Below are 14,161 nucleotides of genomic sequence, written 5' to 3' on the forward strand. Positions count from 1 at the left end.
GTGGGGGGGGAGGGGGGGGCCTTACTTGTTTATAATTGTAGCAAAAAGGGAGAGAACTTCAGATTCCCTAGCATCAGGCACATTCCTTGCATAGTCACCTAAAACTGGGTCCATCATTGGCGGCACAAATTGTTTCCCAATGTGTGATTGATCTTCAGCCTTGTCCAAAAATGTTTCAATAAGCTTTAATGTTTCCCTTTTTACCGACCTGTCACACATCACATGTGTAAGAAGATGCATCTTAAGCTGGCAAGAAAAATAAAATAAAATGGAACTTACCGCAAGAGTTTCACAATGGATGTCCTTGAGGCATAGGGGCCCCCTTGTGCGATGCTTGTAGATATAAGCTCACTGTACATTCTGCAACAGAAAAGGTTCACAAAAAAATCATAAAAACCCAATAACTGCCGAGAAGTGGGATTATAACGGCACAGGTGACCACCTAAACACCAGATACAAGCAATCAAGTTAATAAATTAAACAACGAGACACTCAATACTTTGAAAACAAAAATCAAATAAAGAAAAAGAAAGTATGATGCCAATACCTATAGACATTGAGCATGTCCAAGAAGATCAGAGAAATTTGAGGTAAGAAATAAGTTCCAAGTGAGCTAGCAGCACTAGTATTTGTCTGCAAGGCAAAAAAAGCACCAAAACCTCATGTTCAGAATAGAAGGATTTTATGCAAAAAGCATTGCCGAATAGAATAACATTCTATACAAAACAGAATACGAAGACTGATTGCCGAAACTCCATGATCCCAGCACAAGCCACATGATTTGATTGACGTTTGAAGTAATAAACAAAGTTGTAAAATACTGATCGGCAAATAGCATGTATTCAGTTTAAAAGGAAATATAACAGGAATAGAGAATAATAGAGACTACTAATGAGAAACCTGCATCAACAACTCCAGATATAGTGTAGCTTGCTTGTGAAATATATCCTAGTTAGCATCATGTCATAAAGATATGACAAACATACTACATTTTGAGAATACATAGTATTCAATGTAGAAGCTCTTAACATGTGGTTAAACTTCAACTGGCATGCATCAAGTCTAAATTGCCAAAGGTTTTTTCCGAAAAATAAATCACCAAAGTTAATACTCAAAGATTTGAAAGCATTTTGGCCTTGAAATATTGTTATTTTTAAGATGGTAAAAGAGCCTTGAAGTAATATTGTTTTTTAACTTAATATTAAAAGGAAAAAACATCCTTGACATTTCGGTTTTATTAAATGATTAAAGATATTACAAAACGAACACAGTTTGTACCAAATTGCATGCAGATCAGTCACTTTACATCACAATAAGAAGCTGAGGAAATCTAACATTCTATCTACTGTATTAACATCTTCTCTAGTCTACACCAAAAATCTGAAGACATACATTTATTTTTCAATATATGTATATTTTCACATTTTCTTGCAAAAAGTTGTTGATTTCTTTTCTTCCAAATAACCCGCCACATGCAGAAAGGACTGAAATGTTGTTTTTAAAACTGTTCAATTTAACTCAAACCAAAGGCCTAAAAAGAAATAATAGAAGAAAACAGTGATTGACAAAAGTCAATAGGAGGTTCGAACTTGTAACCTCTTCAAATTAAAGGAACAGCTTAACAGCTGGACCAAGAATGCATATCTGACAGGTGATAACGTTCAATATAATACTATGTTTATCCTCAAATATCATTCTTCACCCAATACGTAATGAAATAATCTGAAGTAGTGGTGTTGGATATAAAAGGTAACCTGCAATATATTTAGAACAGCACGAATAACATCTTGATCTTTCAGGTAGTCCACACTTTGTCGTGCTTGTCCAATAATTTCATTCCATCTCTGTAAAAATTAAATTTTATTAAATAAGCCACAATAATATGTTGTGTAAACTCCACGAGTAATCTTATGTGGCGCCTTCAATGAAGGCAAAAACAGATACTAGTATGCAAAAACAGATGAACAAACAAACAAAGTGATCGATAGCATCCAAATACATCTAATCTAGACCATATGTTAGTAGCCGCTTACCTGATTTGGAAGCTCCATCAACCTCTGCAGATACTCGTCTCTTTTTTGGGGATCAGGTTCTGCTTGAATCATTTGACCAACCTGTAAAAGGACACAAAAACCCTTTCAGCATAAAAGATTAAGTCCTACCCCAGTTTCCATTTTGAATCACTCTTCTTTTTAAGTGTTTTGAAAAGAAAAAACTATTTCTATATTTTTGGAAAGTTTTTAACTTAAACATTCCATTTTAACCTTTAGTGACTATAAGTATGTGCCAAAAGTCCTTAATTTAAACTTAGTGCCTAGACAAATACCAACATATAGAACAAGGCAGAGGCAATTTAAAACATCTAAAGAAACAAGTAAAAAGAAATGAAATTTATTCACTAGAACAAAAACTCTTACAGATTCGTAGAAGGTATGAATCTGATGAGGTTCTAAATCTGCAATAGTTGTGGGAAGAGTGGTTAAAAGTTCAGAAACAAATGGCTCGTTTTCTCCAACCTGAGAAGAAGACAGTCATCAGTACCAGATCAGTTTTCAGTCATTTTTTCACCCTTGTATCTTCAGAAGAAACTGATGCTATTGATAAAATGTTCTATTACCTGGACTACAACGAACTTGCGCTTGCATTTCTGAACAATTTTCAAAAACGTATCACAGGCCATATCCTACAGAAAAGAGACAGAAGGTCCTCAGGAACAGGAATGACGGCACCACAATGAAAAATAACATATCAGCACAAGAAAATAGTTGATTGCAATACAGTGTTTTAGGCCATAACATGAAACAAGTACTTGAACACTCAGTGCGCAAGTCATTTCATCACTTACTTGGAGACGCAATGGCAATAAACAAGGAAAGACCTATTACTGATACCACATGGCATAATTCCATAGGACTCCACAATGAAATCACCAAATGATCACCAGTTGTATACACAACAACAATTGGCAATAAGTGAACAATCACTCGGTAACTACAGAGGCAAGGCGAATTCGACAAGGATAACCAGTAAAACAGCAGCTCAAAGTTAAATCATTAAGAAGTAAGTAACCTGCACTCCAGGATGCGTTTCATGCATGAACTCGAACAATTTGTTCACAACAGTCTTCAAGAACTTCCAATGGGCTCTCAAAAATCTAGGATATTGCCCAACAACATACCTGCCAGTTGATCAAAAAAAGTAATGACAACAATTCTTAATTAAAAAAATACAGTGTAGCTGTATGACATAAACTAACTATAAAAATTAGTAAAAGCAGCATTCTGGAGAAAATTAGATTAGTGATTCTTTGAGAGAGGTAATTGTAAAACAATGAATAATGTCGAATCAGACTTGTAATCACTATGCACTGGAAAACTTCTGGCAAAGAAAATAACAACTGCCAAGCGACAATGACATCATATCCATACATTATATTGCTTGCAATTACAGCCTTGTTGTCTTTTCCTTTCGTGATTTCACATAGGTTCAGCAAATCGCGTATCACCATGACAAGAAATCTGTTCTCCTGCCAAAGTAAACACAAGGAAAAATGTGAAAAATCAAGATCTTAGCATTCAAACGATAGAAAAAATTGGTAGTTCAGTTTAGAGCAAGTAAATGAAGATGCACATAGAGAACTTCAGTAAAAATGACAGCATGAAACAGCAGTTAGGATGTTCTCTTGAATCTTGGAAGCAAAAAAGTTGCAAAATCAAACTCTTATAAGCAAAATACCTGCTCCTCCACCATCGACCCAGATATAGAACCAATTGCCCAGCATAATGTATTTAGATTGTTCCACGACCAATCCTCACCATTGAGTTGGTTACTAAGTTTCTTCAGCATCTGAGTGATACACAAACATGAAATCTTAATGAACCTCGAAAATTGGCAATTGTGCACCACGAAAATTTTTTGCCCAAAACACCGTGTCAAAGAAATGAAATAGTAGCTAAACAGCACTTGGAACAAAATCAACAAACTTCAATCTCAAGAAAAGGTTAAATCAAGCCAGAAGCAATTAGCAACAGCACTTGGAAGTAGGTTGAAGATAAATAAATGAACAGCTTAACTATTACTAGGTCGTTGGAAGCCCGGTATACAAGACAAATTGCAATTGACAAAAGACAATAGGAATTGCTAAACCTCCTATACTGTAGTTTGCAAATAAATAGAATCATAGTCTCGACTATTTCTTCAGCAGATCGGGAATTTATGCATTTAAGAGCTCTCCAGCAATTAACCATAAAATCACCATAATTGAGAAACCCAAAGCATCTATTTCTGGGTAAACTCTTTGATGCTAATTAGCCATCCAGAATAGTACGATATGAAAATTCAGAACCGATACAAGGTTAAAGAACATTTAACATGCTACTTCAACTACATTTATTCAAGTCACAACAAATTTGATGGCTTTAAAGGAAGTGTACCTGCTTTTCAGTATCGTCATGGTCAAGATGTGACAAGTAGATCAGAGTTTCCCTCATGATCTGCAAAATTTAACATCACCAAACACGTAAAAAGAGGAGGACACAACATTGCAAAACAAGAATCAGGCAAAATGCACTCCGCCAAATATAACATGTATCTCTTAAATTTACTCCAACCCAACAAGATCCATAGAATGTCAATCAAATTCAACAGGTTATTCTGTAAGAACTAACAAGATAGATACCTTGTATTGCACAAGGACGTCATTATCCTTCATTGTTTCACGGACAATGTTCCCATTTTCATCTTCGACAATGAGAACTTCTTCAGGTTTTGCCATGCGAGATATCATAAGTAACCTCAACTTGGACATTGGACCAGAATAAAGCTGTCTCCGCTGCATAAGTTGTGCTCCAAGACCATCATTCATGCCAGAAAGCAGTGGCATCTGCTTAATTAACACAAAAGACTTGGACATAAGCAGTTTGGTTTTTGGAGAGTTCTAGGCAAAAGGGATCCGGGTGCCTTGTCATACCTGAAGGCCCATCAGGTTTGCAGTCATTGCAGGATTATCAAGAGTATGATGTGCTGCTTCAAACAGCTCAAGAACTAAGGAATTCCAGTAGTCCAAGCAAACCTGCCAAACCACACCTTAGCAATCACACACTACCAAGAAAGTTTTTGAATCACAAATAAACAGTGGTATACAATACCTTAAAAACTTCTGTATCATCCACATACGAGATATTAATAAGATACTCAAGTCCCACCAAGAGGGCACCTATATTCTCTTGTGATGATTCTAGCACACGTATATGAGACTGCATACAAAGTAGCTTGTAAGAGAAGAACGCTGACTACTACATTCCAAAATCATATAGCCAATACACAACTTCAAAGTGAATGTTCCCATGTCGTAAACACTAAGTAAAGAAACTTGCCTTAAAAAATGATGTAAAAAACAGAGCCAGATTCTGAATGAAGGCCTGGATAAAGGAAAAAGAAATATCAGTTTACAAGTGAATACAACCGTAAACTAACAATTCACTGTCTCAGACAAACCTGTTCTTCGTTACTTCCATTAGCATAGGCCTCTGGAATGCTTGTATTAGGTGGAAGAACACTCTATACATGTGAAGAAAAACCATCAGATAATGAGCACAATAGCACAACCATAACTAGCCAAACATTAAGGTATAACTAAACAGCCTATATCAACAACATTAACACCTATCATTCGGCAAATTGAGTGTAATGTTTTTACTAAATCCATATAGAATAGCGAACTCAAACACATCATAGCATCTGCTAAAGGACAAAGTCAACACAGACAAAAGTATCTAGAGATGACTAGAATGAGCAATTTAAAGAGGGCCTTCATTCTGTAAACAATAGAACAATGACCTAGTCAAATAAGTTGTACCACCTTTGCTTTAACCATTGTCCTGGGAAAAAACTGAAGAAGTTTCACATATGTCCTACTTAGATTTTACAACGTTTATGATAAGTGATGGTTCCACAGCTGTTCCGAGACAGACCAGTATACAAATCCACTGTTAACTGTCACAAAGTGGACAGAGAAACTAAATACAGCTATACAATGATTAACTAGACTGATTTCACTTATGGTACACTCTTGAACCAATTAAACAAGAACAAAGCGACATCAAGTATTAATTAGCTCACCTGCAACTGCCCCATGAATATGGTGTACATCTTGACATACTGTTCATTATAAAAATCCCCAAAATTAAGGGCAGCAACCTGCATATTAACACAGAAACCAAAAAGTTCACTGAATAACTACGGATCAATTTTACTGTTAAAAGAAACTCTAGTAGAGATCTTGTCATTATATACCTCTGTTAGACACTGAAGTGTGAGATTGCGATAAGATGGCACAGGGAAAAATTTAAGCAGTATTTCCAACTGTAATATGAAAAGACACAAGTCAGGCAGAACTCCTCAAACACGTCTATATTAAGACAGCAAATTGTACAACATGCTTAAAAAGATAATGGTAAGCAACTAGGAAATACAGACCAGAGTTGATTCAAAAATATAGCCAAGCGGAATCCATGAAAGGAAAGCATGCAGTGTAGCAAGCGTTGCCCTGATGAGCTCAGTTCTGTGGGATACTGATAGCACATACAAGCATAGCTCATGGATGAGTTGAAACTCGCTGTAAACAAAGCAACCAATATCTTAGAGAGAGAAGTCTTAATTTATAAAAGGAAAGGAAGATATCTGACCATAATTAATGTGTAAAGATTATATTAGAAGACCCTCTTCTTTGAAATTATATAAGGAGCTCTAAAATCCATACGATGTACAGAATCTTTTATTCACAAGTCAAAACCACATGCTTCACCCGAGAATAGTAGAAATGAACCAGGTTTTAATCACATTCAGTTCTTAAAAATATAATTTAAAAAAAAACAGCAGGGAAGACAAGTGTCTTAAATAAAAGGCTAGTACAAGCCAAAAGAATAAAATACTCGAACAGAAAAACAAAATGCTGCACAAGCTCATGCATTTATCAGAAAGGAAGAAAACAAAATAAATTTATGTAAATGATCTTTCTTTCATAGAATGGAAAAGTATTTTCTACTGAGGCACAAAGTTTCGCCAAAACAGTGACAACCCTTTACATACTATTTTCTTTTTTTCTTTAGAGAACCCTTCAGTCTTCACATCCAATTTTCTCTGGCAACCAACCAAAGGGAAGTTCCAACCTTTCGGATTTCTCTACCATTTCCCTATTTCTACTTAGTTCCTTCTCATCTATATTGCCGATTTTCAAAATAGTAAATGGTTTCTAGACTCTAATCAACATCGTATGTCAAAGCCAATATTTGAGGTTATCCCATATATCAAACAATCCTATGAGGAAAAAATCCCAAGTTAAAAGTTAAACCAAAAATAAACTTATACAGATATGGAATTGGTACCTGTTTAAAGATTGTTTGAGCTCCTTGATCTTTTGTTGAGTCATTTCACCCCTTGAGAAATCGAAAACCTCCTCGCTGAGAAGCTGAAGATAATAGTTCCAAGTTATCAAGGTGTACTCTTGATTCTAATGTTTTCATTGGAAGATGGAAATGAAGATTTAGAGAAACCTACCTTCAATATTGCCATGCAGTTTTCACATATTGTTTCGCTTGTCTTTGCAGCCGCAACTAAGTCAGGAATGAAGCTTCGCCATCTTGCAGGCCACTCGTGCTTCAAAATCTGAAAACATAAATGCCAAGAAAAAATGAATTCTGAAAGACCCTCGAACTTCATGTGTAACTAAAACTAGCCACAGTCAATGATAATAAGGGCACTGTGTGTGTGGCTCAGTGTATGTGTGTGTTCCTTTTTGATAAAGAGAGTGTTGTTGTAGGTATTAAGAGTACCTGAACCAAAATTATGTTTAGCTTGCTAATATACAGCCTTTCCCTCCGGAGAGATGCTTCATCACTGGAAAGCTGAGCTCAATATAGGGATAAGCATAAATGACTCAGTTAATAAAATCCATGGAAACAGAAATTCAATTCAAGGTCCAAAAAAACTTGAAGAGAAACGACAAGAAATGTGTAGTTGTACCTTGACAATAACTTCAGAAATATAGTTTTTCATTCCATCTCGTTGCTCGACAGGCAATGCATTCCATCTATACTTTATAACACCCTCAAGAACCTGCAGGTGAAGCAGTTAAATATCTTACTCAGCTTTCTGCCATATAGGAACTAAACTAGCAGTCCCAAATAAACATAGAAAAAGAACTGTAACAAAACAACAGTTCTTTTTTATTTGAACAGAGCACAATTAACGCCCTTTAGTTTTGTAGTTTTACAAGTGCCAGGTGAAAAGTTGAAACTTAAAAGTTGCCAAAAAAGGGAAGAAGCAATCTTTCTCAACGGACTAAAAGGGAAAGTAGGACAAACAAATTGAAACAGAGTTAAGTAGTTGTTAATACTCTAGACACAACTTTAGCATTCTGGTCCACATTATTTTCCATAAAACAAATTACTCAATTTAAACTATCCAATTTTCAAAAAAGTTTCTGTTTGGGTTGTCAGCCCTCCTGCCTTATCTCCACTATCCAAAAATAACTTTTCAACTTAGTGCTCAGCCTTAAGTTCATACTCCCTTTAACTCAATTTATATGACACTTTCCTTTTTAGCCAGTCCAAAAAGAATGACACATTTTCTTATTTGACAAATATTTAATGACACTAACAAGATCTTACCCATATTAGGTCACGCTTATTCGGCAAAAAAGTCCATAAAAATGTGTTTTTTAAGGGTAATTTTGAATCATTCCTAAGTCTTTCCATATTTCTTAAGCTCGGGGTTCATCAAACTACATCACAAAAGTGGGGAGGAGGGATTACGTGAATTACTTTATTTTGCTTGTATCCGTCAAAGTCACCCTTACCAAAGAGGATATTAATCACAGTTAAACAATTACGTTTATTAAAGCAATCTCAACTCCATTTAAACACTGATACTAAAAATAAAAACGCTAATTACAGTATAACAGTTGAACAATCTCAACCCCATTTAAACACTGAACTTAAATTGAATAAAAGAATCATAGCTGCAAGTACAACATCACAAAGTACTGTAAAACTGACCTGCAAAGCAAAAAACTTAGTATTCAGGCTTTGTGTGCTCGATAGAATGTGAACCACTTGAAGCCACATATCTGGGTTATTTTGCAAATCACGCAAAATATGGTCCGCTGCAGCTCTCTGCAAAGCAACACATATAGTATATGATTAACATAAGAACAGTGAAAATTTTCTAAAGCTACGCCCGACTGTTCAAAAGAGGAATCATCAGCAGTGATAACATAGCAAACCCATTGACAAGCTCTACATATGATCCTTCTGGGCTAAGCCATCTTATGCTTATTCTCTATAGTTGTTCATCATAATAGTTCCTTTTATCCGCAAAAAGTATAATCTGTACTCTATTATCTACATATTTAATTTGGAACAACACTTTTTTTATGACAAGGGGAACCCGCAGCCGCTACCCATTGGGTGTGCATAGGTAAAACCCCCGCTCCTATGCAATAGGTCGCAACCAAAAAAAAGAGGTAACCCGCACTAGGCAAGCCCGGAAAAACAACAGCAAACACTTGAGATTTCTTCTCTTCCAAGTCTAGCAGGAAATTGAGGGGTCCTCATAAATATCTGGTGGCCAAATATAAACAGATGCAAAACAGCAAAAGTGACATTAAATGACAGATGGAAGTTAATAACACTTACCACTGCCATTATTATTACTATTATTATTATTATTATTATTATTATTATTTTACTATTATTATTATTACTACTACTACTATTATTGTAATCCAGATGGAAGTTTCTATGGCTTATCGCTATCACTGTTATTATTATAATCCAGATGGAAGTTTCTATCGCTTTACACAATCATTATTGTTACTGTAATCCAGTTGGAAGTTTCTAGCTTTCAGTTACCATTATTGTTATTGTAATCCAGATGGAAGGTGTATTTCGCTTATCACTCTACAAACCAGGTGGAAGTTTCTATCGCCTACCGATACCATTGCTATTGTAATCCAGATGGAAGTTTCTATTGCTTTCACTATCACTATTATTATTGTAATCCAGATGGAAGTTTCCATCGCTTATCACTATCAATATTGTAATCCAGATGGAAGTTCCTATTGCTTACAACTGTCCCTATTGCTATGGTAATCAAGTCTTTGAAATATTATTGTGACTTGGCTAGCAATGAGAACAAAGATTTTGCGAGTTCCACTCCTAAAACTAAATGCTCTCGTGTATGAAACTGAATTGTGATTCACAAATTCACACTAAACACTCACAAATGATATTTGCCTTTTTTAAAAATAATATGATGCTTACTAATTTACAGAATAGACCATGTTATTCAAGTGGTGGAGCTACAGCTGTATAAAGCATTCAAGTGAGCCTTATAGAAAGCAAAAGGCAACAGACATCTTTTTAGAAGTGTTCTAGCAGCAACAAGCCATTATACACCAACAGGGTAACTAGTGCCATACTAGAGAACTGCTGAGTTTTAATTATATAAGTACGAAAAAGGATATACAGATCCCTTGCGTTTCTCTATAGATGTAGCAGGTTTGAGAATTCTTCTAATATGCCACTATCTACCTATCTTTACAATAATGAGATTATAATGTGGGATACCACGGAGAAAGAACCGCCTACATCCAAAGCCTTCATTTTTTTCATATGTAGGTGAGAACTTTCCCCCTTCTCATGCAGATTTCTCCAACTCTTCCCTTTCCTTTAAACCTGGGGTGAGGGGCGAAAAAACTGTAGGATTGTACATTCCAAGCATCTGAAACTACGAATCCTTAGGAATTGAACAAACATTAGTCAATGTCTTGGTGACATCAACAAGTTCAGCAAAAATACAGGAATGCTTGTCCATAAGCAATAGAAATTATTAAAATTCCCAAATGCTTGTAACCTATAACAAACCTAATGTTGCACTTTTTTGAAGTGCGTTTAAGCCAAAAATATCTTTTAACCACATTAGGAAAATTAAAGAAGTGCTTATAAGCACTTGGTTTTAATATTAAAACGATAAAAAAAAGAAAAACACAAAGTCCACTATGACTAAGTAAAAAACTAAAAGCCAATCCAAACAGAGCTCCAACAGCAAAACAAATTAGTTTTAAAAAAAAAATGCATCCCCTATACAGACGCCATTCTACTCAACTTAACACCAGCAATCAAAAAAGTTAAAGTCATTCCAAGCCATCGAAAACGAAAAAACAAAAAATTTAACCAGCAATTGTCAGATAAACTGAACAAATTAAGAGCAACAGCAAAAATGCTCTCACCTCTTCCTTAGATCCGGTTCCATAGAAAGCAGCAACAGTAGCGTCAAGCAACGAAACATCAATGGGCTGACTCAAATCTCTCAGCTTCTCCGCCGCCATGGTGAGAAGGAACGAACGAACGAACAGAGTGAGTGATAAACCCTAGAAGAAATCAGAAGCAAAGCAGTAAAACCCTAGAAACGAGAAGGAAAACCCTAAGCAGAGAAAGAAAAAGTGAGCGCCTCAATTGTTAAAAAGGTGTTTTCAAAGATGTGGATTTTGTAAAAAAAACATGAGTTTCTAGAAAGAGGCCAAAAGGGGAGAAAACATAAACAGAGAGACAGCTTCAATTTGACGCAGAAAGAGTATATAGAGAAAAAATAGGAGAGTAAATATATATATATATATACGTACACTACTATTAACTAAAACGAGGGATTTGGGGAAGTTAATTTTCAAGCGATTTTCCCTCCTCTCTTTTTTTTTTTTCGTAATTAGTGTAGATGACACGAGCATTTTTTCGTCTGTATTTTTATATAATTTTTTCTTTTGGTTTATTTTGATTCAAACTTTGTCGGCGACCGCCATTTTATTTAACAGAACTTAGACTGTGTAGATTCTATGCTCCACAGATTTTACTGTGTGGAATTATAGTAAATATTGTAGTTCCTCTCGTTATTTAAAAAATTGGTAAAATATGAGCGTTGTGATTGGTTTCTTTTTCTTTTTTTTTCGCCTGATTTCATGTTTAAATTTGATTAATTTGAAACTTTTATATTGTCAAGTCCATTTCTAAAGGTGATGCTGCTAATAGATTTTTTTTTCGTATTCGTATCTAATTTAGAATAACGTATGTTTTGGAAGAAGCTTGTACAATTCGAAAAGGAGTTTTAATTGATATAAAAGATGAATATAATTCGACTGAGCCGAAGTTTCGGAAGAAAAGTGTATTTTTTTTCTTTTTTGTTTTTGAATTTATCGTGAGACGAGTTTTATCAGAAATTGTCATTTTGTTTTTGAGGTAGAGCTTAGGTCTACGTACATTTAGTTCTCCTTTAATTTCACTCTATGGAATTATACTGGATATGTCATTGTTGTTGTTGTTTCATACAAGGTTAGTGAAACATGTGTGTTGCGACTATTTTTGAGTGTTGTTATAATACTTTCTTCATTTTTTTCTCGATGTTTTGACATTTATGTTGAAGTTCGAGTAACTTAAATTTGTTCATCATCAAGCTTATTTTGGGTGTTGATGGTGCCAACATAAAAAATTTAATTCAATTTTAATTAGGAAAGACATATGCTTTTGAAAAAACTTGTATTGTTTGGAAAGAGATTTTGATTTATCAAAAGATGATTCTACTTCAATTTATAAACCTTTTGGCACATTTGTATATAACAAAGAAACTACTTTGAAAGAATAAATAGATTTAGCTGGAACAATGGGGTTGTAGCGAGACCGTAGAATAGGAGAAATCAACCACATTAAAATTACCTTCTTGAAGAAATCGTTTGACATTTAAAAATTGTGAAGCAACAGCCAAACAATTTTGTTGGGACTATACCGATAGCTAAAACGAATCTCTAATCCAACGAACTTAAGAAGAGGCCCACTAGTGGAATAGTTAATTCATATAAAGGCTTATCCAAAATAGCTTGGTTCACTGACTGTATAAAAAAAATAATAGAAATTTGATAACTTGAAATCTCGGTGCTTGCTACTCTGGCTCGAAAAGGCTTCTGTAATTGTATAATGGGCCAAAAATGGAGGGATCAGGTATAGATTCGTGAAGAAGCAAGCTTATCCAGGCCTAGATTGTCAGCTGTTAGGTATGTCCATCTATTTTAAAATTTCTCTGATCTTCGATGCGAGCTGCGTAAGGCAAAAACTCGTCCCGCATACGGTTAGGAGGCCAAACCCCACCGTAGCAAGAAGGGCGCGACTTGGGTCAATTAACACAAAAAAAGATACAGTTAACTCAACGGTTGCCTTTGAATTCGAACTCCATATTTGCGAGGTCTTGACTATTTACATGGACTCACTTTTTATTCCCTTTGTGAAAATGTATACATTCGAGTTTAATCGTTGAAACTTTTAATTAACAATAGAGAATTATCAATTATCTTATTATAAATCATGTTATTATGTTCTCCACTTTTGATATATGAAACAGGGAAAAGTAGAGGTCTTGTTTCACTATTTTTTTTTTTAATTGTTTTTTCATTGATTATGATTTGTATTTATCAAATTCATTGCTAATATGATAAAGACGTAAGAAACTTTGGATGTTGAATGTGATATTTATTATCTTTTGAGTGTTGCAATGTCACGTCTTTTTTGTCTGATTTTAAATTTTCATGTCAAAATTAAATTAATTTATATTCACGTATTTTTTGGCATAAACATTAATCGCATAGATATGGAGGAGGTAAAACATGTTGTTCGCAATGGAAGGAAAGATACCACTTTTAAACTAATTTTTTTAGGCGATGCTACTAACAAAAAACTATTCGTACTCAAATTTAATTTAGGAAGTCGTATGCATCGAAATAAGCTTAAATAGTTTAGGAGGCGATTTTGATTGTTAGGAAAAAAACAAACCTACTTCAATGGATAAAGAACGCGGTCATACATAACATAAAAGAAAACGTTGAAATGGTAGACAAATAACTAGATCAACGGGGGTTATATCAAAACATATTATAGGGGGAAAAAATCGACCATATCAAAAATGTCTTCTCAGGAGGTCCAATTGATCAAAAACTGTCAAGCAATTGTTGCACAAGTGAATAACGATAGGGTGAACCAATTTATTTTAATAAAGCGGATCTAAAAGTTGACTAGATAAACATTAAAAAGAATACCAGTCATTTTACTATAATCTACATTAG

The 14,161-nt window shown here is 34.7% G+C and overlaps 1 protein-coding gene across 1 annotated transcript in view; it reads right to left on the minus strand.

The window, feature by feature from the left end:
• The window catches only part of LOC107014524 (protein EXPORTIN 1A), a 15,633-nt gene extending 3,999 nt beyond the window's left edge, over positions 1–11,634 (minus strand). The window contains exons 1-25 of the mRNA XM_015214455.2: positions 11,291–11,634; positions 9,057–9,173; positions 8,023–8,115; positions 7,833–7,904; positions 7,558–7,665; positions 7,386–7,468; positions 6,478–6,616; positions 6,295–6,363; positions 6,121–6,198; positions 5,497–5,559; positions 5,376–5,420; positions 5,148–5,255; positions 4,970–5,071; positions 4,679–4,882; positions 4,434–4,493; positions 3,736–3,846; positions 3,429–3,526; positions 3,070–3,178; positions 2,618–2,683; positions 2,418–2,516; positions 2,034–2,114; positions 1,755–1,844; positions 548–633; positions 280–360; positions 26–208 (exon numbers count right to left, since the gene is read on the minus strand). Of these exons, the coding sequence (XP_015069941.1) occupies positions 26–208; positions 280–360; positions 548–633; positions 1,755–1,844; positions 2,034–2,114; positions 2,418–2,516; positions 2,618–2,683; positions 3,070–3,178; positions 3,429–3,526; positions 3,736–3,846; positions 4,434–4,493; positions 4,679–4,882; positions 4,970–5,071; positions 5,148–5,255; positions 5,376–5,420; positions 5,497–5,559; positions 6,121–6,198; positions 6,295–6,363; positions 6,478–6,616; positions 7,386–7,468; positions 7,558–7,665; positions 7,833–7,904; positions 8,023–8,115; positions 9,057–9,173; positions 11,291–11,389 (2,444 nt within the window). The 5' untranslated portion in view covers positions 11,390–11,634. The remainder of the gene's footprint in view (positions 1–25; positions 209–279; positions 361–547; positions 634–1,754; positions 1,845–2,033; positions 2,115–2,417; positions 2,517–2,617; positions 2,684–3,069; positions 3,179–3,428; positions 3,527–3,735; positions 3,847–4,433; positions 4,494–4,678; positions 4,883–4,969; positions 5,072–5,147; positions 5,256–5,375; positions 5,421–5,496; positions 5,560–6,120; positions 6,199–6,294; positions 6,364–6,477; positions 6,617–7,385; positions 7,469–7,557; positions 7,666–7,832; positions 7,905–8,022; positions 8,116–9,056; positions 9,174–11,290) is intronic.
• Positions 11,635–14,161: the final 2,527 nt, after the last annotated feature.

The sequence above is a fragment of the Solanum pennellii genome, chromosome 3 (genome assembly GCF_001406875.1).
Source record: "Solanum pennellii chromosome 3, SPENNV200".
NCBI lineage: Eukaryota > Viridiplantae > Streptophyta > Magnoliopsida > Solanales > Solanaceae > Solanum > Solanum pennellii.